Source organism: Polychytrium aggregatum, assembly GCF_025602895.1.
Source record: "Polychytrium aggregatum strain JEL109 chromosome Unknown BJ171scaffold_123, whole genome shotgun sequence".
In the NCBI taxonomy this organism is placed as follows: domain Eukaryota; kingdom Fungi; phylum Chytridiomycota; class Chytridiomycetes; order Polychytriales; genus Polychytrium; species Polychytrium aggregatum.
Window position 1 is genome coordinate 92976 of NW_026516325.1, and position 19410 is coordinate 112385.

At 57.9% G+C, this 19410-nt stretch overlaps 7 protein-coding genes across 7 annotated transcripts; 3 read left to right on the plus strand and 4 right to left on the minus strand.

The window, feature by feature from the left end:
- Positions 1-447: 447 nt before the first annotated feature.
- BJ171DRAFT_590627 (retinal pigment epithelial membrane protein) lies at positions 448-2739 on the plus strand (the record flags this gene model as incomplete). Its single annotated transcript, XM_053114479.1, has 6 exons — positions 448-575; positions 696-748; positions 852-857; positions 1007-1245; positions 1354-1647; positions 1855-2739. 6 exons carry the CDS (start codon positions 448-450, stop codon positions 2737-2739), a joined length of 1605 nt encoding a protein of 534 aa, XP_052961790.1.
- Positions 2740-3246: 507 nt separating this feature from the next.
- Positions 3247-7545, plus strand: BJ171DRAFT_606128 (Sec63 Brl domain-containing protein). Its single transcript, XM_053115214.1, has 12 exons — positions 3247-4001; positions 4357-4418; positions 4521-4579; positions 4657-4707; positions 4895-4997; positions 5148-5221; positions 5328-5390; positions 5504-5597; positions 5692-5953; positions 6086-6395; positions 6574-6675; positions 6870-7545. Exons 1-12 carry the CDS (start codon positions 3538-3540, stop codon positions 7212-7214), a joined length of 1989 nt encoding a protein of 662 aa, XP_052961791.1. The 5' UTR covers positions 3247-3537; the 3' UTR covers positions 7215-7545.
- A 263-nt stretch (positions 7546-7808) lies between these two features.
- On the minus strand, positions 7809-8451 carry BJ171DRAFT_590629 (uncharacterized protein; the record flags this gene model as incomplete). The annotated part of the gene is made up of 2 exons (XM_053114480.1): positions 7809-7940; positions 8134-8451. 2 exons carry the CDS (start codon positions 8449-8451, stop codon positions 7809-7811), a joined length of 450 nt encoding a protein of 149 aa, XP_052961792.1.
- Positions 8452-9112: 661 nt separating this feature from the next.
- On the minus strand, positions 9113-10815 carry BJ171DRAFT_539659 (uncharacterized protein). Its single transcript, XM_053112926.1, has 6 exons — positions 10520-10815; positions 10260-10341; positions 9989-10067; positions 9849-9854; positions 9646-9697; positions 9113-9542 (listed from the first exon to the last, which is right to left on the minus strand). Exons 1-6 carry the CDS (start codon positions 10554-10556, stop codon positions 9400-9402), a joined length of 399 nt encoding a protein of 132 aa, XP_052961793.1. The 5' UTR covers positions 10557-10815; the 3' UTR covers positions 9113-9399.
- BJ171DRAFT_539660 (uncharacterized protein) lies at positions 10313-11292 on the plus strand. The gene is made up of 3 exons (XM_053112927.1): positions 10313-10341; positions 10520-10578; positions 10811-11292. The coding sequence occupies exons 2-3, from the start codon at positions 10562-10564 to the stop codon at positions 11049-11051; spliced, it is 258 nt and encodes an 85-aa protein (XP_052961794.1). The 5' UTR covers positions 10313-10341; positions 10520-10561; the 3' UTR covers positions 11052-11292.
- Positions 11293-11660: 368 nt separating this feature from the next.
- BJ171DRAFT_539662 (uncharacterized protein) lies at positions 11661-13489 on the minus strand. Its single transcript, XM_053112928.1, has 7 exons — positions 13412-13489; positions 13022-13082; positions 12742-12823; positions 12492-12573; positions 12338-12343; positions 12174-12225; positions 11661-12072 (listed from the first exon to the last, which is right to left on the minus strand). The coding sequence occupies exons 2-7, from the start codon at positions 13056-13058 to the stop codon at positions 11930-11932; spliced, it is 402 nt and encodes a 133-aa protein (XP_052961795.1). The 5' UTR covers positions 13059-13082; positions 13412-13489; the 3' UTR covers positions 11661-11929.
- Positions 13490-13796: 307 nt separating this feature from the next.
- On the minus strand, positions 13797-19255 carry BJ171DRAFT_539664 (CASP C terminal-domain-containing protein). The gene is made up of 16 exons (XM_053112929.1): positions 18909-19255; positions 18383-18493; positions 17911-18089; positions 17573-17731; positions 17057-17145; positions 16759-16868; positions 16513-16607; positions 16338-16408; positions 16053-16086; positions 15707-15904; positions 15410-15547; positions 15088-15255; positions 14783-14941; positions 14483-14608; positions 14090-14399; positions 13797-13925 (listed from the first exon to the last, which is right to left on the minus strand). The coding sequence occupies exons 1-16, from the start codon at positions 18946-18948 to the stop codon at positions 13864-13866; spliced, it is 2049 nt and encodes a 682-aa protein (XP_052961796.1). The 5' UTR covers positions 18949-19255; the 3' UTR covers positions 13797-13863.
- Between the last annotated feature and the right edge of the window lie 155 nt (positions 19256-19410).

Sequence of the window (19410 nt, forward strand, 5' to 3'; positions counted from 1 at the left end):
CCACCTTGTCATCGCCGCTTGCTCAGTTCGCTCTGTCGGATCGACACCACGCAGCGGATCTGCATTGCACTGCATTGCACTGCGGCCTTGAATCCGATTTCAATCGGACGCACCGCCCTGCACCCTTCATCGGTGTCCTGTCCGGCTCAGCACCCAATCGGCACTGTGGGTCTTCACGCCAAGCATCGGTTCGCACGTTGGCTGTTGGTCGTCGCCAGGCCGCCACGTCGCATCCCAGACGACCCGATCATGGGTTGCTGCCCAGCCAAGTCCGCTCGGGAGGATGGGATGCGGACCTCGTCGGCTGCGGGGGGGGGAGTTTGGCGATCCTTGGAAGTATATGAGCCAGACTCTCCCCCGGCAAACGCTCTGGTCCATCGCCCTCGTCGCCTTCGTCGCAGCCTGATATCATTTCCACCATATCCCTATTCGATTCTGATCCATCCCATGTCCGGCTCAGATAACAAGTTTCTCCAGGGCGCTTATGCCCCCGTCGCCGACGAGATCGGTCCTGCCAGCATGAAGCCCATCGAGGGCACCCTGCCCGAGTGCATGGAGGGTGGAATGTACATCCGGTACGTGGTGCTCAGGTTGTCCGGCTCGCAGCCACACGAGACTCAAGTACTCGCCTTCGGCTTGCAGCGGCCCAATGTGCCGCTGGTGACTGACTGACCGACTCAATCCTCTGTTGCCAGGGTTGGCCCAAATCCTCCGCCAGAGCTTCTGAAGAAGGGCATGCTCTATCACTGTAAGTTCAGATCTTGCTTTCATGCCATCCGAGCGTGTGCTGCACAAGAGCTGAAGCGAGCTAACCCCAACTTGCGTTCGTCGCTGCCGGGCTCAATATGCAGGGTTTGGTATGTTGGATTCAGACAAGAGATTGCATTTCGACTGCTCTGTTCCGCCAGCTGCCCTGTTCTGCTGTGCTCAGCATTCTCGGTTCGTCGCTCGTCCAGATCCTCGATCTGCATCACCTTCCTCACTCCGCCTTCCTTGGATTGTGCAGACGGCGACGGAATGGTCCATGGCGTCCACTTCCCGAGAGAGAACGATGCATCGTACCTCAATCGATACGTTCAAACCAACATTTACACAGTCCAGAAGAAAGTGGGCTACCGCCCCTTCCCTGGCCTGGGCGGGTTCTCCAAGCCGGATCCTTTCTCGCTGACGTCAGCTCTCATCAAGTCGTATATCGGGCGGCAGTACTTGCCCACCCAGCAACTCGCCACGACGGCCAACACTGCTGTGAGTATGCTACCCGCAATTCCGCACGAGCGCCGCGATACCGGACAAGACATTTCCGGCTGCAGCTTGAATTACCAGCACGACGCTCACGCTCTCGCTTGCTTCCAGCTTGTCTTCCACGATGCTCGCGTTCTCTCGCTCATGGAGGCTGCTCCGCCTTACGAACTCACCGTCCCGGAGCTCGAGACCCGAGGCGAGTACAATTACAACGGCAAGTTCACCGAGGATCTGTCGACGGCCCAGTTCAGCGCACATCCCAAGGTTTGCCCCGAGACCGGCGAGATGTTCACGTTTGGATATCGTCTGTCGGCGCTACCACCGATCCACTACTCGGTGATCAAGCCCGACGGCGAGCTTCTACTTCTCAAGAAGCCCATCGAGGGCTTGCGAGTGACTATGATGGTGAGACACCGTCAGTTCATCGAGAGACGGCGAGTCGGAGTCACAGTGTCGGCTGTACTTTGTGCAAGCAGGCGGTGCTGGGTAGTTCGCACTGACCGCAAGCATCTGTCCTGAGATGTCTGTTGGACGACTACTCGTCGCGGCGGTCGTTATGGGTGCTGGTGCATACAGGAGCACTGACTTGTCTTTCCACGACCGCTTTCCCAGCACGACTTTGCCATCACCCGCCACTACGCCATCTTCATGGATCTTCCCTACATTGGCGATGTCACTCGGCCGATGACCTTCAAGGGTGCCGTCCTTGAGTACGACCCAACGCTGCCCTCTCGATTCGCCATCCTGGACCGCTATGGCGACGGCGAGATTCGCTGGTTTGAGGATCCCGATGCCTGCTATGTGTACCACACCGCCAACGCCTACGAAGATGGCGACGAGGTGGTGCTGCAGGGATGCCGCTACCCCGACGGCCCTGTCCTCGAGAACAATGCCAAGATCGAGTATGAGAACCGGCGCCGACGCCGGGCCATTGTCGTCGAGTGGCGATTCAATCTCGCCACCGGCGCTGTCCAGCGACGGAATCTGATGGACCAGGATTGCGACTATGCTGTGGACTTTCCGGTCGTCAATCCCGAGTATTTTACTCGCAAGTGCAGGTACATTTATAGCACCGGACTCGCCTCGGAAACCCAGCCCGGTGGCGTTCACAAGATTGACTGCGATACATCCAGCGTCGAAGCATCGTACTGGTTTGGCGAGGGAGAGCAGGGCGGCGAGATGTCGTTCGTGCCGCAGGGAAGCGGCATGGCCCCGGACAGCGGATACCTCGTCGGATACGTCTGCAACAAGGAGGTGCTGGTGAGCTACCTCGACATTGTCGATGCCCGGTCGATGAAGCGGGTGTGCCGATACTTGCTCCCGGGCCGAGTGCCATATGGATTCCATGGTCTCTGGCTGAACGAACACCAGATCGAGCAGCACCGCCAGGCCCGGGAGAGCCGCGGCGCACTTGGAGAGAGAAACGGGGCAGCCGAACCACAGGGCTTGACGACATACCAGTCGGCCTTGGCCTGGCTTGCGCGGTTCTGGTACTAGCCGATGGCGTGGCCTGCAAAGATGCGAATACAATGTTGTGGATGTGTACAGTCTATCCAGAAAGAAACGGGACAGTTCCTTCCTGGCTTCAGAGGTCTGAAAGCCGCTGACTGACTGTAGGCCCCAGTGAGCAAGCTGTGAGATTGTTTCCCGTCCTGGTTGGCAATTTCTCTGTGTAGTGCATCCACTCCACTCTCTGGACAGTTCCATGGTTTCTCGATATCAAGATGCTCGACCTTCTCGAGTCGCTTGGCTTCCCGACAATGTGAGCATGGGTGTGAGAGCATGAATCGAGCCGACCAGCCTGGATCCAGCCGAGCCGACCAGCTTGGATCCAGCCGAGCCAACCAGCCTGGATCCAGCCAGCCCAGCGAGCCAATCGCCGTGCTCCATGTCGTTTGCGAGGATGCTTACGTAACACTGGCCTTCTCGCCGTCGCTCTCGGCGGCGCTCTCGCTCCTCGGCAGCGCCCTCGCTTGTCGATCGTCGTTTTGGATCGGCTTTGGGGGTATCTTCGTCGGGTTTGTCGATGGGATTATCTATCGCCGCCATCTGCCGATCTGCTCTGGCTGCTGCCGCCGCCCGACTCCCGTAGATCCCCGCTGCTCGCTCGCTGCCTGCTCGCTGTCTCGTGCCGTCCGGCTTGCTGCAAGACTCCCCTTGGCTTGATCTCCTGCGGAATCCGCGCCGCCCTGTGCCAATCGCTGCATCCAGCCTCTCATCGCCGGAACTGCTGCTGCTGACTTCCAAGCTCGACCACCCCCGGCTCCAAGCGTCCCGCACCCGTCCATCGCCACCATGGGCTCCTACGACTATGACTCCACCGGCGCCACCTTCAACTACTTTCTGCTCTCGTTCCTGGCCCTCATCCTGATCCCCTGGACGGCCTCGTTCTTGTTTGGTCCGCGCACCCCCGCCAACCATCTGGGCTCCTGCTCGTGCATCCCGTGCCAGAAGAAGCGGGCTCTCGTTCGCAAGCAAGAGAAGAAATCGCACCCGGTCCTGTCGGCCAACACCATCCTCTTTGTCCTGGCCTGGCTCCTCTTTGGCTATGTCGCCTACACCCTCTTCACCACCCAGTACGCCGACCAGAAGCGATGGGATCCCTATGAGATCCTCGGCGTCTCCACCGATTCCACCAGCTCGGCAATCAAGAAGGCCTACCGCGACCTCGGCCGTGTCTATCACCCCGACAAGGCCCCCATCGGCAAGGAGGACGAGTATGAGAAGCTCTGGATTGACATGACCAAGGCCCACAAAGTGTACGTTTGATCAGGCACTGTCTCGGCCTGCACTCGGTCGAGGTGGCATTCGCACGATTGGCGCAAATCACGAGTCTGCGATCGATGCATATTCAATCAGGCAGCTTGGCATGGGGGGAGGGGAAAGGCGACATCGCGAGCTGCAAAGCGAGGACGATGCGGTGCACCCGATCCCTGGGCTGCATCCTCTCATCGACTGAGCACAGCCGACTGGCGGCTGGCGATGCGACGAGCCAAGCATGGATGGATGACACTGCCTTGATGTCATTCGCTTGCTTGCAGCATGCACACACATGCCGAGCCAAAAACTCACATGGATCCGACACTGATACTTTGTTGCTTGGACCCGATGCAGACTCACCGATAAGGAGGCCAGAGAAATTTTCGACGAATGGGGCCATCCCGACGGCAAGCAGGGTATGTGACTGTGTGGTGCTCTATCGCCGGCTCACAAAGCATATCATTCTCGGCGAGCCTTCTTGCTAACAGACTCTTATCTGCCTGCGCCGCGCTCCTCAGCGTTCTCTGCTGGTATCGCCCTGCCTCAGTGGCTCGTCAAGGAGGGCAACACCTCCTGGGTAAGTGTATCTCGGGTCAGCTCTATGGTGGCATGCGTCCCCGGATGCATGTTTCTGATCCGTTGTGTCTGTCACAGGTCCTCGGTGCCTATGCCCTCGTCTTCATGGGTGCTCTCCCGTACTTTGTGGTATGTATTGGGCATCAGCGGCTGCTCGCTGCGACCATGTCTTGTAGCCTGCTGGGACGAAGGACTCGTTTGGCACTTGTTGCCCAGTTGGATGCTTGCGGGATGGCGTCTCGGGGGTGCGAAGTGGGATCCGGCTCGCCTTTGCAGCTCAGCCATCGTTCTCACTCGTGGGTTGGTTTGTTATCAGTACCAATGGTGGAACGGCGCCAAGCACATGACCAAGGACAAGATTCTCAACGATACCATGGCCCGATACTTCCGCGAGCTCAAGGAGGTCCTTCCGGCCAAGTGTATGTGCCCAGAGAGGCGTGCGGGCGGTCTGCAAGTGCTGGGTGCCCTCGTGGGTGGATCGAGGAAGCTGCGGCTATTGGTTTTGATTGAATATTGTGTTTGTTCTTGCGCTCGGTTACTCACTGCAACATGTTCGTTGCTCCGCGCAGCCGTTATCGAGCTGCTCTGCATTGCCGAAGAGTTCAGCAGTCTGTCCCTGGATGCCACACCGGCGTACACCCAGGTAAATATCTATCCGCCACAGCGCACTCGCCATGTGCTGGTTGCTTGTACCGCTGCTGGACCTCCTTACTGACCCTTCCTCGCTTGTTCTCGTTGTCTCCTTGCAGCTTGAGGAGAAGGTTCGCCAGACCATGGCTGCCCACGGCGATCCCTTCGCAAGAGTCAAGCGCGTAAGTCGGCACTGCTGCGAATATGACGATGACCATGTGCAACACCGTCGCTTGCTGTTGCCATTGAGTCTTTGCCGTGGCTCACACTGCGTGGGGGTTCTTCCGTCGCCCAGTACAACAACATTGCCCCCTGGTGCCAACGTGCCAGCGTCCTCCTGATCGCCTATCTCTACCACATCGAGATCACCGATGCCGCCCTGCTCAAACGTAAGTCGTGATGTCAAACTCGCCGCTGGCCTGGGTCGCCTGCCACTTGAGCGATCGGCAAGCACAATGCTGACCGCGCTCCTCTTGCATCCAGAGCAAACCGAGGTTGTCGAGCAGGTCCCGCATCTCTTGACGGGGCTGCTTCAGCTCTCTGTTGCCCGCAACTGGCTTGCTTCCTCTCTGGCCATCATCGAGCTCGGCCAGGGCGTCATCCAGGCGCAGATGCCTGCCGAGCCCAACGCCGCCCTGCTGCAGCTGCCGCACCTGGACTCTGAGCAGCTCAAGCACTTCACCACCAAGAAGCGCGACATTCGTTTCATCCGCCAGCTGCTCTGTCTCGAGGAGTCCGAGCGCCGGTATGTGCCGCCGATTGTGCCGCCGATTGTGCTGCCGATTATGCACCTGTTTCTCCGATGCTACTGTCCATCGAGTGAGCACGCTCTCTCCTCATACTAACAAGCCTCTGTCGGTTCACATTGCCATCTCAGTGATCTCCTCCGTTCCCTCTCCGATGACCAATACAAGGAGCTCATGACCGTCTCCCTCCAGTATCCCCAGCTGCAGATCACCAAGGCCGGATTCAAGGTCGTTGGCGAGGACCGTGTTACCCCTGGATCGCTTGTGACCCTGTTTGTCGAGCTCAACCTACTTGACCTCGAAGGACTGCAGCTCGAGAAGAAGACTGGCCCGATCATCAGCACCGACGTCAGCGAAGAGGACGAGGCCGAGGTCAAGAAGGAGTGGTGGGCCAGCCAGACGTCCCAGGTCGAGAGTGTACACGCCCCTTATTTCCCCGCGGTAAGTCTTCTGCCTCACTCGCATGCGAGGCAATGGCATATCGTTGTCGGGTGCAGCACGCTTGCTCGGCCGTGGATGTATTGCACCGGATCGCCATAAAAAGCATAGATGCATCAATCCCTCTCTGACCATGATGTTTGTGGGTGTCGATTGGCTTGCCTGCTTCTCAATACCACAGGACAAGAAGCCCGTCTGGTGGGTTATCATGGGAGATGCCAAGCACAACCGCCTTATCTGCATGGCCAAGGTTACCGACCTGTCCCTCACCAACCCCGGCAAGGTAATACCGACCGAGTGGCCTTCCTTGCGAGCATGGGGTCCCGAGCGATTGTGATCGAAAAGCTGCGGCAGCGACTGTCTCGGCATTCGCGCCATACGCCTTTTGTCGTAATATCTACTCTGCGATTGCGCAGCCGCGTTTCGCCCTGTTGATCGAGGTTAACCTCAAACTCCTCCCTCTCTGTTCTCTCACAGGCTCGCCTGCAGTTCCAGGCTCCTCCTCGGGCCGGCTCTATGACATTCACCATCCAAGTCAAGTCGGACTCGTACATTGGATGCGATGGCACCATCGAGATCACCCTGCATGTCTCCGAGGACGCCGAGGAGGAAGAGATCGAGGACGACATCTCGGAGCCCGACGAGGACTCGATCGCCGGTCAGATGCAGCAGCTCAAGAAGGGCCCGAGCGCCGGCTCCAACAACGCCCCCAAAGAGCCCAAGGGCGAGTTTGACGACTCCTCGGACGAGGAGGATGACGAGCCGCCCGCGACCATCAACCACGGCCACGGACACCAGCACGGTCCTGGCTGCTCACACTAGACCAAGGGGCTCCTAGCGAGCTTTTGGATCTGGCGCGAAGCGTCGGGCAGGCTGATGGCAAAGATCGCAAAAGTGCCCAGAGCACTCGTTGCTCCCTCCCGTGTCCCATCTCCTCCCCTTCCTTACTTTCTCATCTCTCCCTCTCTCCCTCCCTCCGTTTGTACTCTTCCTCATCTCCCACTCACACCCGCTGTAATGATGACCACTCTGGTGACCGGCAGACTAGAGCAGACACCCTCTGGGAAATGTAATTGACCCCCCCAATCGCAACAGTCTACCGAGTCCCGCACTGCCATTCGAAGCGGAAGAGTGATGGCAAGATGGACGGCGATGGCGGAGAGATGGACGGCGATGGCGAGAGATGGACGGCGATACATCCGACAAACATACTTCCACAAAGGAGATAACTGAGCGGATCCAATCAGATCTGCTTCTACGGAAACGATTTGTATTGTTCGCACGGTATCGATTCGGAGAAACAGAATGGGGACGAGGTAGGAAGGGGCAGGACATCCGAGCGCATGGAGCAACTGGAAGGGAGGAGGGTTGGCTTCGCGAGGGTATTCGTGTTGGGGGCTTGTTTTCCTTGGAAGTTTAGATCTCGAGATGGGTTGGGCGGACGACAACGACCGGGATGCGGGAGTGGTCCAAGACCCACTGGCCAAAGCCAGAGTTCTTGTTAAGGCCGTGGCCGATGACCAGGGTGTGTCCCTTGAGGTTGACGGCCTGCGCGCAGTGTGCGGGTGAAGTGAGAGTGATGGGAGTGAAGGGAGTGAAGGGAGTAGAAGTCAGTTGGGGTCGGGTTGGACATCAGGAAAGTGCCGACGATATGTCAGGACTTGGTCTCAAACCACCCCGCTGCCCAATGCCGAGTCCCTCCCGCACCAGCGTAGCAAACGCACAGTCACACCATACTTACGACGTTGCAGAGGGCCTCCTTGGGATCTCTGTCGGCATGGATGACGCGGAAGTAAGCCTCGACGTGCTTCTCGGTGTGGGTCTTCTCCATCTCGAGGACGATGTTGCGGGCACGCTCGGTGGCCAGGGCCTCGTCCTGGATCATCTCGGGGGTGTACTTGGAGGGCGAGACCGGGTCGATGTCGGCCTCGGCCGTCCAGCCCGGCAGCACCGTCACGACAGTGACCAAATCGCTGTCGTTGAAGAGGTTCTTGTAGGCCCACGAGAGGGCGTACGACGAATCGTCCGTGAGGTCGAGGCCAACGATGTAGTGGGTCATGGCAACAATCGGGCTGGCAACACGGGATCAAATAGACCGGGAATGCAGGTGCACACACAAGAGGTTGTTAATACGAGGAGCAACGGCAAGAAAAAGGCAAAAGCGAGGTGTGGGAAATCGAGGGAGTGACACTCCAGGCGACAGAACGACAGCCGACCTTTGGAAGGGCGCGGAACGGTGCAAGACAAACCCGAGGTGACTGAGGCGAGCAGAAGAGGCGGCGGCCAGGGAGCGAACGCAGAGGCAGGTCTGGCCATAAAATTGCAGACAGTCTCCGAGAGGATTGTTATTGGGTTTGAGGGTTGGGGGAGAACGCAGTGATTGGAAGTGTGGATCGTCGATAGGAAGGGGCGCCAAAGAACAAGAGAAAAGCAGCAAAACAATCGCTCGTGCTCGGGCGGTGTGATTGGAGAGCGGGAGCGGATTGGATGCAGAGGCCGGGGGAGTGGGGGATGCGCAACAGACAGAGGAGTTGGAGATCATGCAACAGACGGAGGGAGCTGGGTCCAATGGATATCACTTGCTGTTCGGGACTTGCCATCATGATCAAATCAAGCCGAGTTGTACACCACCACCCCGCTCAGGAATCCAACGACTGGCTGGGCTGCTGCCACTGGATGACAGCCATGGGTGCTGCCACTGTGTTGCGCGGTGTGTTGCATTTGGGCCAGGAACACTGCATCTATTGAGATGGGATCGATCGACGCAGGGTACAGGGCTCGCTCAGTGAACGTGGTGGGGTCTAAAGAAACATGGTTTGTGGAAGGGCGTGGATTTTGTTGTTGTGATTTGGTGGAAGAAAAAAGAAAGCGGAACAAGAACGACACACAGCTCACAGAAGTTGTTGACAAGACAGACAGGTAGGCAGTGGCGATCAAGAAAAGATCAAGGCATGAAAGGAGAACAGGGAGTGGGTGGTGCAGCCAGAAGTCCGGGCAAGCTCGGGTCTTAGACCATCGAGGTGCCGGTGACCTGGCTCTTGTACCAAGCGTGCACGTGGAGGGCGTAGAAGGCGGTGAGGGCAGCGCCGAGGAGGCCCTGGACAATGTAGAAGGCGTTCAGGGTGAGGATGGCAACAATGATTTGGACAACTGTGGACGGTGGAGGTCAAAGCCGTTGGTTAGTGTCAGTGATAGCGCGCGTGTCGGCGACGATGTTTGCATGGGCGAAGGACCTGGATATGGCGATACGTACTGACGGAGATGAAGTACCAGATCGACAGGAGCTTGACAGCGGGGAGGTTGTTCTGGGTGGAGACAGATTACAGGGTGAGCACAAGCAACGCACGGTCCGCGACTCGGCAGAGACGGACAGGCAGTCGCAACGAGCGCAAGACATTCGGTGCAAGCAAGGGGGTCAACGCAGCCTGCAGACAAGGTTTGTAGAGATCTACGTACGGTGAACTATTGGGGAGATGAGACGAACAAGACAGAGGCAGGCGTTAGCGAGAGCTCACGGACGCATATCGTCTGTTCGCGCAGCAGACCCCCGGTGCCGAGGACACAGTTCTGCACGAGGACAGGCCATGTGTACTTACGAGGCCGTATTCGCCATAGCCGAGGGCAAGGACGGTGATGATGCTCAGGATGGCAGAGATGATGCTAGCAACGCCGAGGCTGAGGATGCACAGGTGAGGGATTGGGTCAGTTGGCTGGTGCAGTTCGGCGAGAAGGCGTAGATGGACGGTGGTGCCTCGGTCCGGCAAATAAAGCCAGCAAGAAGCGGGCTGGGCTGAAGAAGACCGTGGCGACGGGAGCCGATAGATCTCGCCTTCTCCAAGACCAGGGAACACGCAGGCGACAACGTACTAGGCAACAAAGACGAAGATGAGCTGCCAGATGGCGGTGATGAGCAGCACGGTGTTGAGGATGATGATACCGTGGCGGGAGGCTGGGGGTTGCATGGACAGGGAGAGGTTTGGTTGTTAGCTGGTTGTGCCTGGAGGGCAACGGGGAGATCTGGACAGCGGTGCTTTGCAGCCGCAGTCGCAGCGACGCTTGCGAACCAGGGACAATATGCGAGCGGACAGCAGACGACGGCCGGCCAGCCAGCCAGCCAGGACACCTACTGTAGTTGGGGAACTTGTGCTCGTAGTCGGCGATCATGGCGAATGTGGTTTGCTAAGGGCTAAGAGGTGGGCGAAATGGTTCGGAGAGTGCGGCGACGGCAAAAGACGGCGAGAGATGGCGGGCAAGGGGGAGGGGAGGGAGAACAGCGGCATTTAAAGGGACGGCCGGGCACCAAAACGAGGCCAAGACAAGAACGGGTCTGTTTGGGAGCGAAGGCCGTGTGGCCGACAGAAAAGACAATCGCAACGGGCGCTGCTGCGGACTGTGGAACTGCAAATGCAAGCACAAACCCAACTTGAACTTGAATTGCAACTGCAGCTGCGACTGCAACTGCGACTTGAACTGCTACTAATATTGTTGTCGCTGGCCAGACAGGTGGCGCTGTGCTCGGAGGACACAATGTGCGTCGGCCTTGGACGCAGCCGCGCACGATCCGCCGCCCGCGCACCCCACCGACGGCCCGAACTGGCCCGGTGGCTGCGACGGGTCTGTTCGCGCAAGGGCACGCGGCGTGCGTGTCGGCGGGCATGACCACCAACGGGCCTATCGGATATTGCGCGCTGCCGCGGGGACGGCGTGGCTGGCGGTTGTATGTACTCGCTGCGGCGTGCCGTGCTGGTCTGTTTGCTGGGCTGCGGTTGGTGCTGGGACCGCCAGCTGCCGTCTCGGCTGACAATGTCCAAGCGATGATATGCAATGGACGCTCTGCAATCGATAATGGGCGATGGACGCTCTGCAATCGATAATGGGCGATTGATGATCTGCAAGCGATGGTGTCCAAGCGATCTTGCTCCTGTGGGTGATTCTGTGCAGCAACAGCGGCAGGCTTGGCACTGGTTCGGGCATGAAAAGACGAAAAGAAAAAAAGGTGCACCAACTTGCCTTGTCTCGGAAAGCCACCCAGACCCAACAAGCGAGCAGCGGAGGCGTTTCTGCCAGATTCCGTCTGGCCCTGGGCTGCTTGCTCCTGCCTTGGGTCCAGATGCTCCATACAGCGCACATGAAGCCCGGCTGTCGCTTGGCTGCGTCGGCATCGCGATTCCATGTCGTCTGGACATGTGGGGCTTCAGGGCTCAGGACGGGGGGGCGACAAGCACTTGGCAGCTGCAGAGCAGAACACAGCACCTCCTTCGCGATAGTCATGGCAGTGAGAAGGGATTTCTTTTGCGACCCAATTGCGGCGACAAACTCAGACAAAAAGCAGGGCATGCATCGCTGCCTGGTGGAATGGGTGGTGGCATAGAATGCATGGGAAGCAAGATGGGTTCACAAATGGAATGGGAACATGCAGAGACGTGGATGTGGAAGGTGCAGCACGGCCATCGATGGATTGGGGGCACCCCTTGGCATAGCCGCACCAGGGAGAATACGATGGCTTTCGAGCCAGTCGCTTGGACCAGGCCGGCCGCTTAGACCAGAGCAACGCCGTTGGCGAGGCTCTTGTAGTAGGCGTGCAAGTGCAGCGAGTAGAACACGTTGAGGAGGACCGAAAGCAGGCCGTCGATGATGTAGCCGGCGTTGAGCGAAATGATGGCCACGATGAAGAGCAGGACTGTCGTGCCGACAGATACAATGCTGTCAGCATTCTCGACCACCAGACCAGCAGCGATGCAGGTGGCATATCGACCTTACACCCCGGCCAGCGATGCTTACCGGTGACCACAAAGTACCAAATCGAGAGGGACTTGATGGCGCGGAGGTTGTTCTGCAGTCACGGAAAGAGTCATTGCAAGCGTCAGGGCAAGAATATCCCCGGCGTCAACAGAATGCAACAAACGGCTGCACAAACATCGGCGGATGGGACACTGGCGACTTACGGTCATCTGGAATAAGCACCAAAGTCGCAAACGATCGAATTAGATAGTGGACACCACAACACCACACCAGCGGCAACAGGATACGCGAACGTCATCTATCGGCATCAACGGCAATCGACGCGCCGCCCAATCCATGGGTGAGCGATGCACATACCAGACCAAACTGGCCGTATCCGTAGAGGAGGACCGAGATGATCGCCAGGATGACACCGACGATGAAGTAGGCGCCAACGGGGCTGTGTGGGCCGTCGAAGCGCCGTGGAAAGAAGGCGAGGCAGAAACAGATGAATATAACGGGCCAAGATCGATGGTCATCGCAGAACCAACGCATACTGCAAGGGCATCATCCAGCGCGCATATTCCAGAGGCACGAGAGCGATATCCACGAAAGCCGGCAAACCCACATGTAAATGAAGAAGCTGATCAGTTTCCAGATGGCCAGAGCCAGGAGGACCGAGTTGAGGATGATGACGCCGTGGCGGGCAGCTATTGCGGATAGCGGTACGCAGCGAGGGTTGGTTAGGCTCTCGACGTTGTGGTGGTGGGTGGTGGGTGGTGGGCAGAAGGAATCCTTGACCCCGGGCTTGTAATTGTCCAGGCGAGATCAGGACAACCGAGACGCAGGCCTGTGTCGCCCCTCGACCACGACACTAATAAACGGCGCCGCGCAGAGCGAATCCATACTGTAGTTGGGGAACTTGTGCTCGTAGTCAGCGATCATGATGGATGAGTTTGATGGAAAAACCTGCTGGGCCGGGTCGGGAGACAGCATGGGCCAGGATGTTAGCCAGGATGTTAGCCAGGATGCTAGCCAGGGCCTTCATGATACCACAGAGGCTCGTCCATCGACCAAGCCACCGGGTATGTCAGACGGCCAACCAGGGGCTCAATCACCAGCCCACAGAGGTGGATAGCGAGCAATACGGCTGCCATAGTCCGGGATATCCACTGCCCTCTGGCCGGACGAGGAACGGGAGACAGCTCATCCACACGCACCCCGTTGGACCCTATGCCTGGCCATGTGTGGACGAGGCATGTGGACATCCCGGGGCGACACTGCGAACGAGGTCTTACCGTTAGAGGAAGCTGAGGAGACCTGAGGAGACCTGGATGAGGCAAGCAGAAAGAGCAGGATGCGGGATGCGGGATGAGGAGGGCGGGCGAAAGGCTGGCGACCGAAAAATAAGGAATGGCCGCTGCGGTGGTGGGCCAGCGCGAGCAAGGGCGCACAGGGCGGGGGCCGGCGGCCAACCCGAATGGTCCGCGGTGGCGGGCTGGGATGATTCGCAGTGACATGCATGCCTCTGGTCGGAAGCATGGAGGCCGAAATATCAGATGCGCACCGCTGCTCGTTCGAGCGAAAGCAGCACCGTCGACACGACAGATTCAACAGATGCGCATCGCACCCCGTCGCACCCCGTCGCACTGCATCGCCCGTCGTCTCCATGGTCCGTGTCCATTCCGCCAACACATGGTAGTGTTCTATTTGCCATTGCCATGGGCACTTTCGTGTCTGGCGAGAGACTCTAGGATAAGATCGTCTTGTTTTGGGACCTCAAAAACTCTTGGTAGTCTGCCCATTCGTGCTCTGGTGGAAGCAAGCCGCAGAGGATGCATGTTAACACACAAGACCCAGCCGTTGGATCGGAGGCCTTTCCAGCGACACCCACACCCACGCCGTCGCGGCAAGTTGGCCGGCCCATCCACCGGAAGGCCAACGCGTTGCTTCGGCAGCAATCGACAGTGCATTACCATGGCTGCACTCGGTCGCAGAGCTGTTGACAGAAAGCCGGTAGAGGATCATCATCACGAGCATGTGGAGCAGGGCGCAGTAGGCCAGGAATATCCACCGAGCGTATTTGCTCGCCAGGATGAGGCGACTGATCTGCAGCATCAGCTTTTCGATCGGATTGAGCGAGTTCATCCGCTTGGCCTCCTCCTGCTTGTGGAATCGCTGGAAGGGATCGAGATTGCCTTCGTAGATGGGCTTGTACTTGGCTGCGACGTCGTTTCCTCGGCTATGGAGCCCCGTCAGCTCCATATCGATCGCTGCGTGGCCACCCTGGTTGATTTCGGAGCGATGGGGCCAGACGATGAGAACCAACGGAGCGCAGTGCACGGCGCGGACAAGATCACAGGACTTACCCGGCTGCGATGCTCAGAGTACGACTCGGTGTATCGGAGCTTTTCATAGAGCTTGACATTGTCGCTCTTGAGGGTCTCGACCTGGCTCTGGAGCTGCGAGAGCGTGACGTTCAAAGTCCGGATCGTCTGTTTGGACAGCCAGAATCCCGAGTGAGCGCGCACATACCAAATCAATGCCGAGGCAAAGTGCAGCGCACCACAGAGACAACGAACCAGTGCCAGTGCGAATCGCATATCCATTCACACGCAGCAGGGCCACCGATTGCCAAGTCATCCATCCGATAATCCGGCACGGCGCACCTCTTCCAGTTCCACATTCTTTTGGCGGTATCGATCGCGCTGGCTCGTCAGGATCGGAATGATTGAGCCTGAACCGCTCGATTCCAGCGTGGGTGTGCTTGGTGGGGACGCTGCTCCTCCAGCAAATGACCGAGATGATATGAGCTCTGCCAGGCCGTCCTGTTGAGATATCGTCAGCCAAGTAAGCGATAATGCCGGCAAGCCCACGACGGTTTGCCATCATCGATCTGGCGGGCCAACTGTATCGAGTCTGTTGCCGCCAGTCAACCGATCCGTGTCAGCGTCTGGTCGAGGCCGCAGCTTACCGTTGGGCTCGTCGGGACCTTTCGAGATGCGCCGGAGTGGACGTTGAGGCGATGGATGTCGTCTTCAAGCTGGTGGATCAACTGGCGTTGCTGCTCGACAGTGTCTGTCCTGGCGATGAGGTTGCGCTGTAACTCAGCGGTCTGGGTCTGGAGCTCGCTGATCAGCACCTGCCAAAGCGTTTGTTCAGTTAGCATCGGATGGCCGTTGTGGTCGGGACGACATCCACCACGGATGCAGTTCACTATGCAATGAGCTCGTCGTTTGGGGTCGATCCAGGTTTCTGCATCTCTGGGTCAGAAAGCTGGATGGATCGATGGCTACCTTGGCGTCCGTCAACTCGACTTGCATGCGCCTGTTCTTTTCCAACATCAGCTTCTCGAGCGAATACTCGCCCAGGGCGGACACGTCAATGTCGTCGGGACTATCCGAACTTCGAACAACACTCGAGAACTCTATAAACTATGATGATTCGATGCAACAAGACGGGTGGAATGGGACAATATGCGATGAAAGGTGGGAATGTGTCATTTGACGGGAGTTGTGTTAGTCCTCCGTGCGCACTCAAAACGCAGTCGCGCTGGATGACGAGACCCGAGGAGCCACCCGTGGCCATCTTACCTTCATCACCTCCAACTCCTTCTTGATCTCCTCATAGTCTTCCATCTCGCTGAGCCTGTTGCGCAGCGTCGATGCCTCCATCACGGCGATTTTGCAGTCGCGCTCGAGCTTGGCGATGCGTGCGGACGACTGTTGCTCCGTCTGAGCAAGTGCACTCTGGAGTTTTTCGCCTTCGCTTCGGAGACGAGCAAGCTCGGTCTGTCACGACGGATGAGGAACAGGCGCAATGAGATTCTGACTGGTGCTGCGATTGCCCGGGGGCAGCGGGACACAGGATCCGCAAATAAAGCCAGCAAATACGACATTATCCAGAGGTCCTCTCACAGGGAGGATGATTGCGTCGCACCTCTTGCGATTCAACCCGAGTCTTGAAAGACGATCTGGGAACGGGACAAGCAGTCGAGTTAATACCTCCCGCCCGATCCATAGCGCGCGACCATGGATATGCTCGGAGGGCCAGTGAAAGACACGGAGTGCAGCCCATATTGAAGCAGGTGAGCGGCAAACTGCCAGTGATCAGCAAGGAGAGACACAGAAGCCAGCAACGATGCGGCCAAGCTATAAACGCAATACGACGTCGGCATGTCCCCATGTAACCCATCCAACCACCACAATCGAGACAAGATCGTACTCGGCTTCTCGAAGATCGCTCGTCTCCCCGTCGGTGCCACGGAGATCCTGAAGCTCTTGAAGGAGATTTTCCTGCGATGGAACAATCACAGACGGACCAGAATCACGTCAGCACTCGTCTGACCGCCAGTCAACCTGTCCATCCGCACGACTGAATCTTTTTTGATGGCGCTCACATTATCGCGCTCCAGCTGTGCATTTTTGAGGTTGGCACGCTCCAGATCCATCAGACAGATCTCAAGCTCGCCAAGCTTCAGCGCGATTTCGTTGTCTGTCAGTGTGAGGGGTATCGAGAACAACTTAATCTTGGAGTCGAGACAAGTTCCGTGCGGGCTGCTAGTGCACCGGCTGCGATAGAGCACTGCTACTCCCGGCCAAACGCACGACAATCCAGGCCGGAGGCACAAGACCGCTGGCCATACCGTATTTCTGCGAGTGGTCGACGAGCAGCGCCTGAGTCTGGTTGTTGGTGCTCTGGAGCTTCAGCACGAGATCCTTGGACTGGTTTAGCTGGCGCTGCAGTGAATATTCACTGCCGACGCGCGGAGCGAAAGGAACAGGATCATACAGGACAAAGGGCCAGGCCGAATCGTGGTCAGCCGCGCTGTTTCTCGAAATGAAGCAGGGTCGTCGGTGTGGCTGCAAGTGGCAGCTGCCTCAATGCAGAGGAACGAATAAGGCCACGCTTCTTTGGAAAGCGTCTCAAGACTCGCTGCTTACGTCTCCTTGTAGATCCTGATCTTCTCGTCCAGGAACTGCTTCATCTCGTTTTCTTTCTGCGTGACCTTCTCCAGAACCATCTCGTCGAGCTTCTCGCCACGGGACAAGTCGGTGTCGGTGTCGGTGTCGGTGTCGGTGTCGGTGTCGGTGTCGGTGTCGGTGTCGGTGTCGGTGTCGGTGTCGGTGTCGAAGGAGGAAGAATGTTAATCGTTGCGGTCTTTCTATCATCACCATCACCATCACCATCACCATCACCATCACCATCACCATCACCATCACCATCACCATCACCATCACCATCACCATCACCATCACCATCACCATCACCATCACCATCACCATCACCATCACCATCACCATCACCATCACCATCACCATCACCATCACCATCACCATCACCATCACCATCACCATCACCATCACCATCACCATCACCATCACCATCACCATCACCGCTATCCATCCTGTGGCTTTGAAGCCACCTTGAATTGCAGCTGTCGATTGTGGGTCGCCTACCTTGGCCTCGTACTTGCTGAGGCGTTGCTTCAGAGCCTGGGCGTTGGCCTCGGACGACTTGAGGGCTGCTGTCTGTGCGTTCGCCGCCGCCAGCTCCTCGCGCAGCTTTTCGTTTTCGATCTGGAGCGAGTTAAAGTCGTTGATCTTGGAGGCATGCTCCTGGAGGACGATGGCGCGGTGTAATCAAGGGCGAAAAGGAGGCGCATGAGCAAAGCGGCCCCATCCAACAGAGCCATGATTCGGCGCTGTGCGAGTTGGTCAAGGATCGCCTGGCCGGGTTGGCGACGGGCGGATGGCTGACGCTGTTGTCACCAGAGACTTGTTTGCACACCACTCACCGCCACGCCGCTGATGAGCGGGGCTGGATCCGGTGCATCCGCCAGCAGCTTGTAGAGGCTCAAGAAAGCCGTCTCGGCCGCCTTGGTCCGCTTTGTGATGCAATCGATTTCGGACTGATAGCCCTTGAGTAGGTTCTTGAACTCTTTCTGCTTCTCGTCGTCAGGCAGTCGTTTGAAGTCTGTGATGCCAGCCAAATGCCCGGTCGATTCATGGTCGTTCCATTGCATCGGGTTGATCCAGGGAGTGAGAGGCAGCGAGACGAATCAGTGGCTACCTGTTGGAGACAGCTGACATTCGGTTCAATCTCCCTCTCTTTTCATCTATCACCATGGCTATCCCGCAACAACGGACATCAATCACCGTCGGCTGACTCGGCCGGGAACCCCGCTGGGATATGCAGCCAGACGAATCCATGACCGAGAAACGGGCCGCCGCCCAGAACTACATCGATGGCGATGCCGATGTCGATACCTTTGGTCTGCTCGGCAAGCTTCTTGCGGCTGGCGAGGCCTTCTTTCTGGTTCTCGACAATCTCCAGGCCCTGCTCGTCGAGCTCGCGCTGTAGCTTCGAGAGATTGGCATCTATCCCCACAGCACAATCCAAGATCCGTCGCGCCAAAGGATAGGGGCGGCATATTTGCACAGATCGTCGATGACGTGGATTGTTGATGTTGGATACGTTGGCGAATGACGTGGTGGAGGATATCGTGGTGACGGCAGGTGTGGAGAGGAGGAAAGAAGAGCAAAGCCGTCGCGAGGGGAACCAGAGGTCAGTAACTCTGGCCTTGATCGATCAGCTGTGAGGCAATCGGACTGTTCTCCATCGAATAGAAGGGCTTTCGGGAGACAGAGGCAGATAAAACTGAGAACATGTCCGTTCCCGATATGTTGGAGGCGGCTCTTGCGACGAAGGGAGGGCAGCACGATCAAGAGGCAAAACTCGGGCAAGAAGCGACCGCGGAAAATGTCCTGGGATGGGGAAGAGCCTTGGCCTTACTCTGCCAGAACTTGATGGCGGAGAGCAGTCCCTCGTCCATGGCGGGCGCTCAGGGTAGAAACAGATCTGCGGTGTGAGGAAGAAGGGAGGGAGGAGCGATGGTTTGGCAAAGGTCTCCAGAGACAGAAATGGCCGAGATGCAGAGAAACCAGCCGGGCTGGTGCGGAGGACGAAAGGGAGCAGGCCAAGGGGGCAATCCTCCCGCCCACCAATGGCGAGGCTCCGTCTGTCAGGCCCGTTTGCTGTCGGCTGGTCGGCGACGACGAAGAGAGTTTGGGGGATGTTGCGAGGGCAGATGCCAATGGACAGGAAGCTGCAGCCGTGGTGGGTGATGGAATGGTGCGCTGGGAAGGCTGCCGGTCTTCCCGATGGTGGTTGGGCAACCTCCAAACGAAGATGACAGGTCTCCAGAATCACCCTCGATTCTCTCTGCCAGACAGGGTACACACTGGATGAGAGTCTCCGCAGCTATTATCGGGGCATTGTGACGGATGGTTTTCGC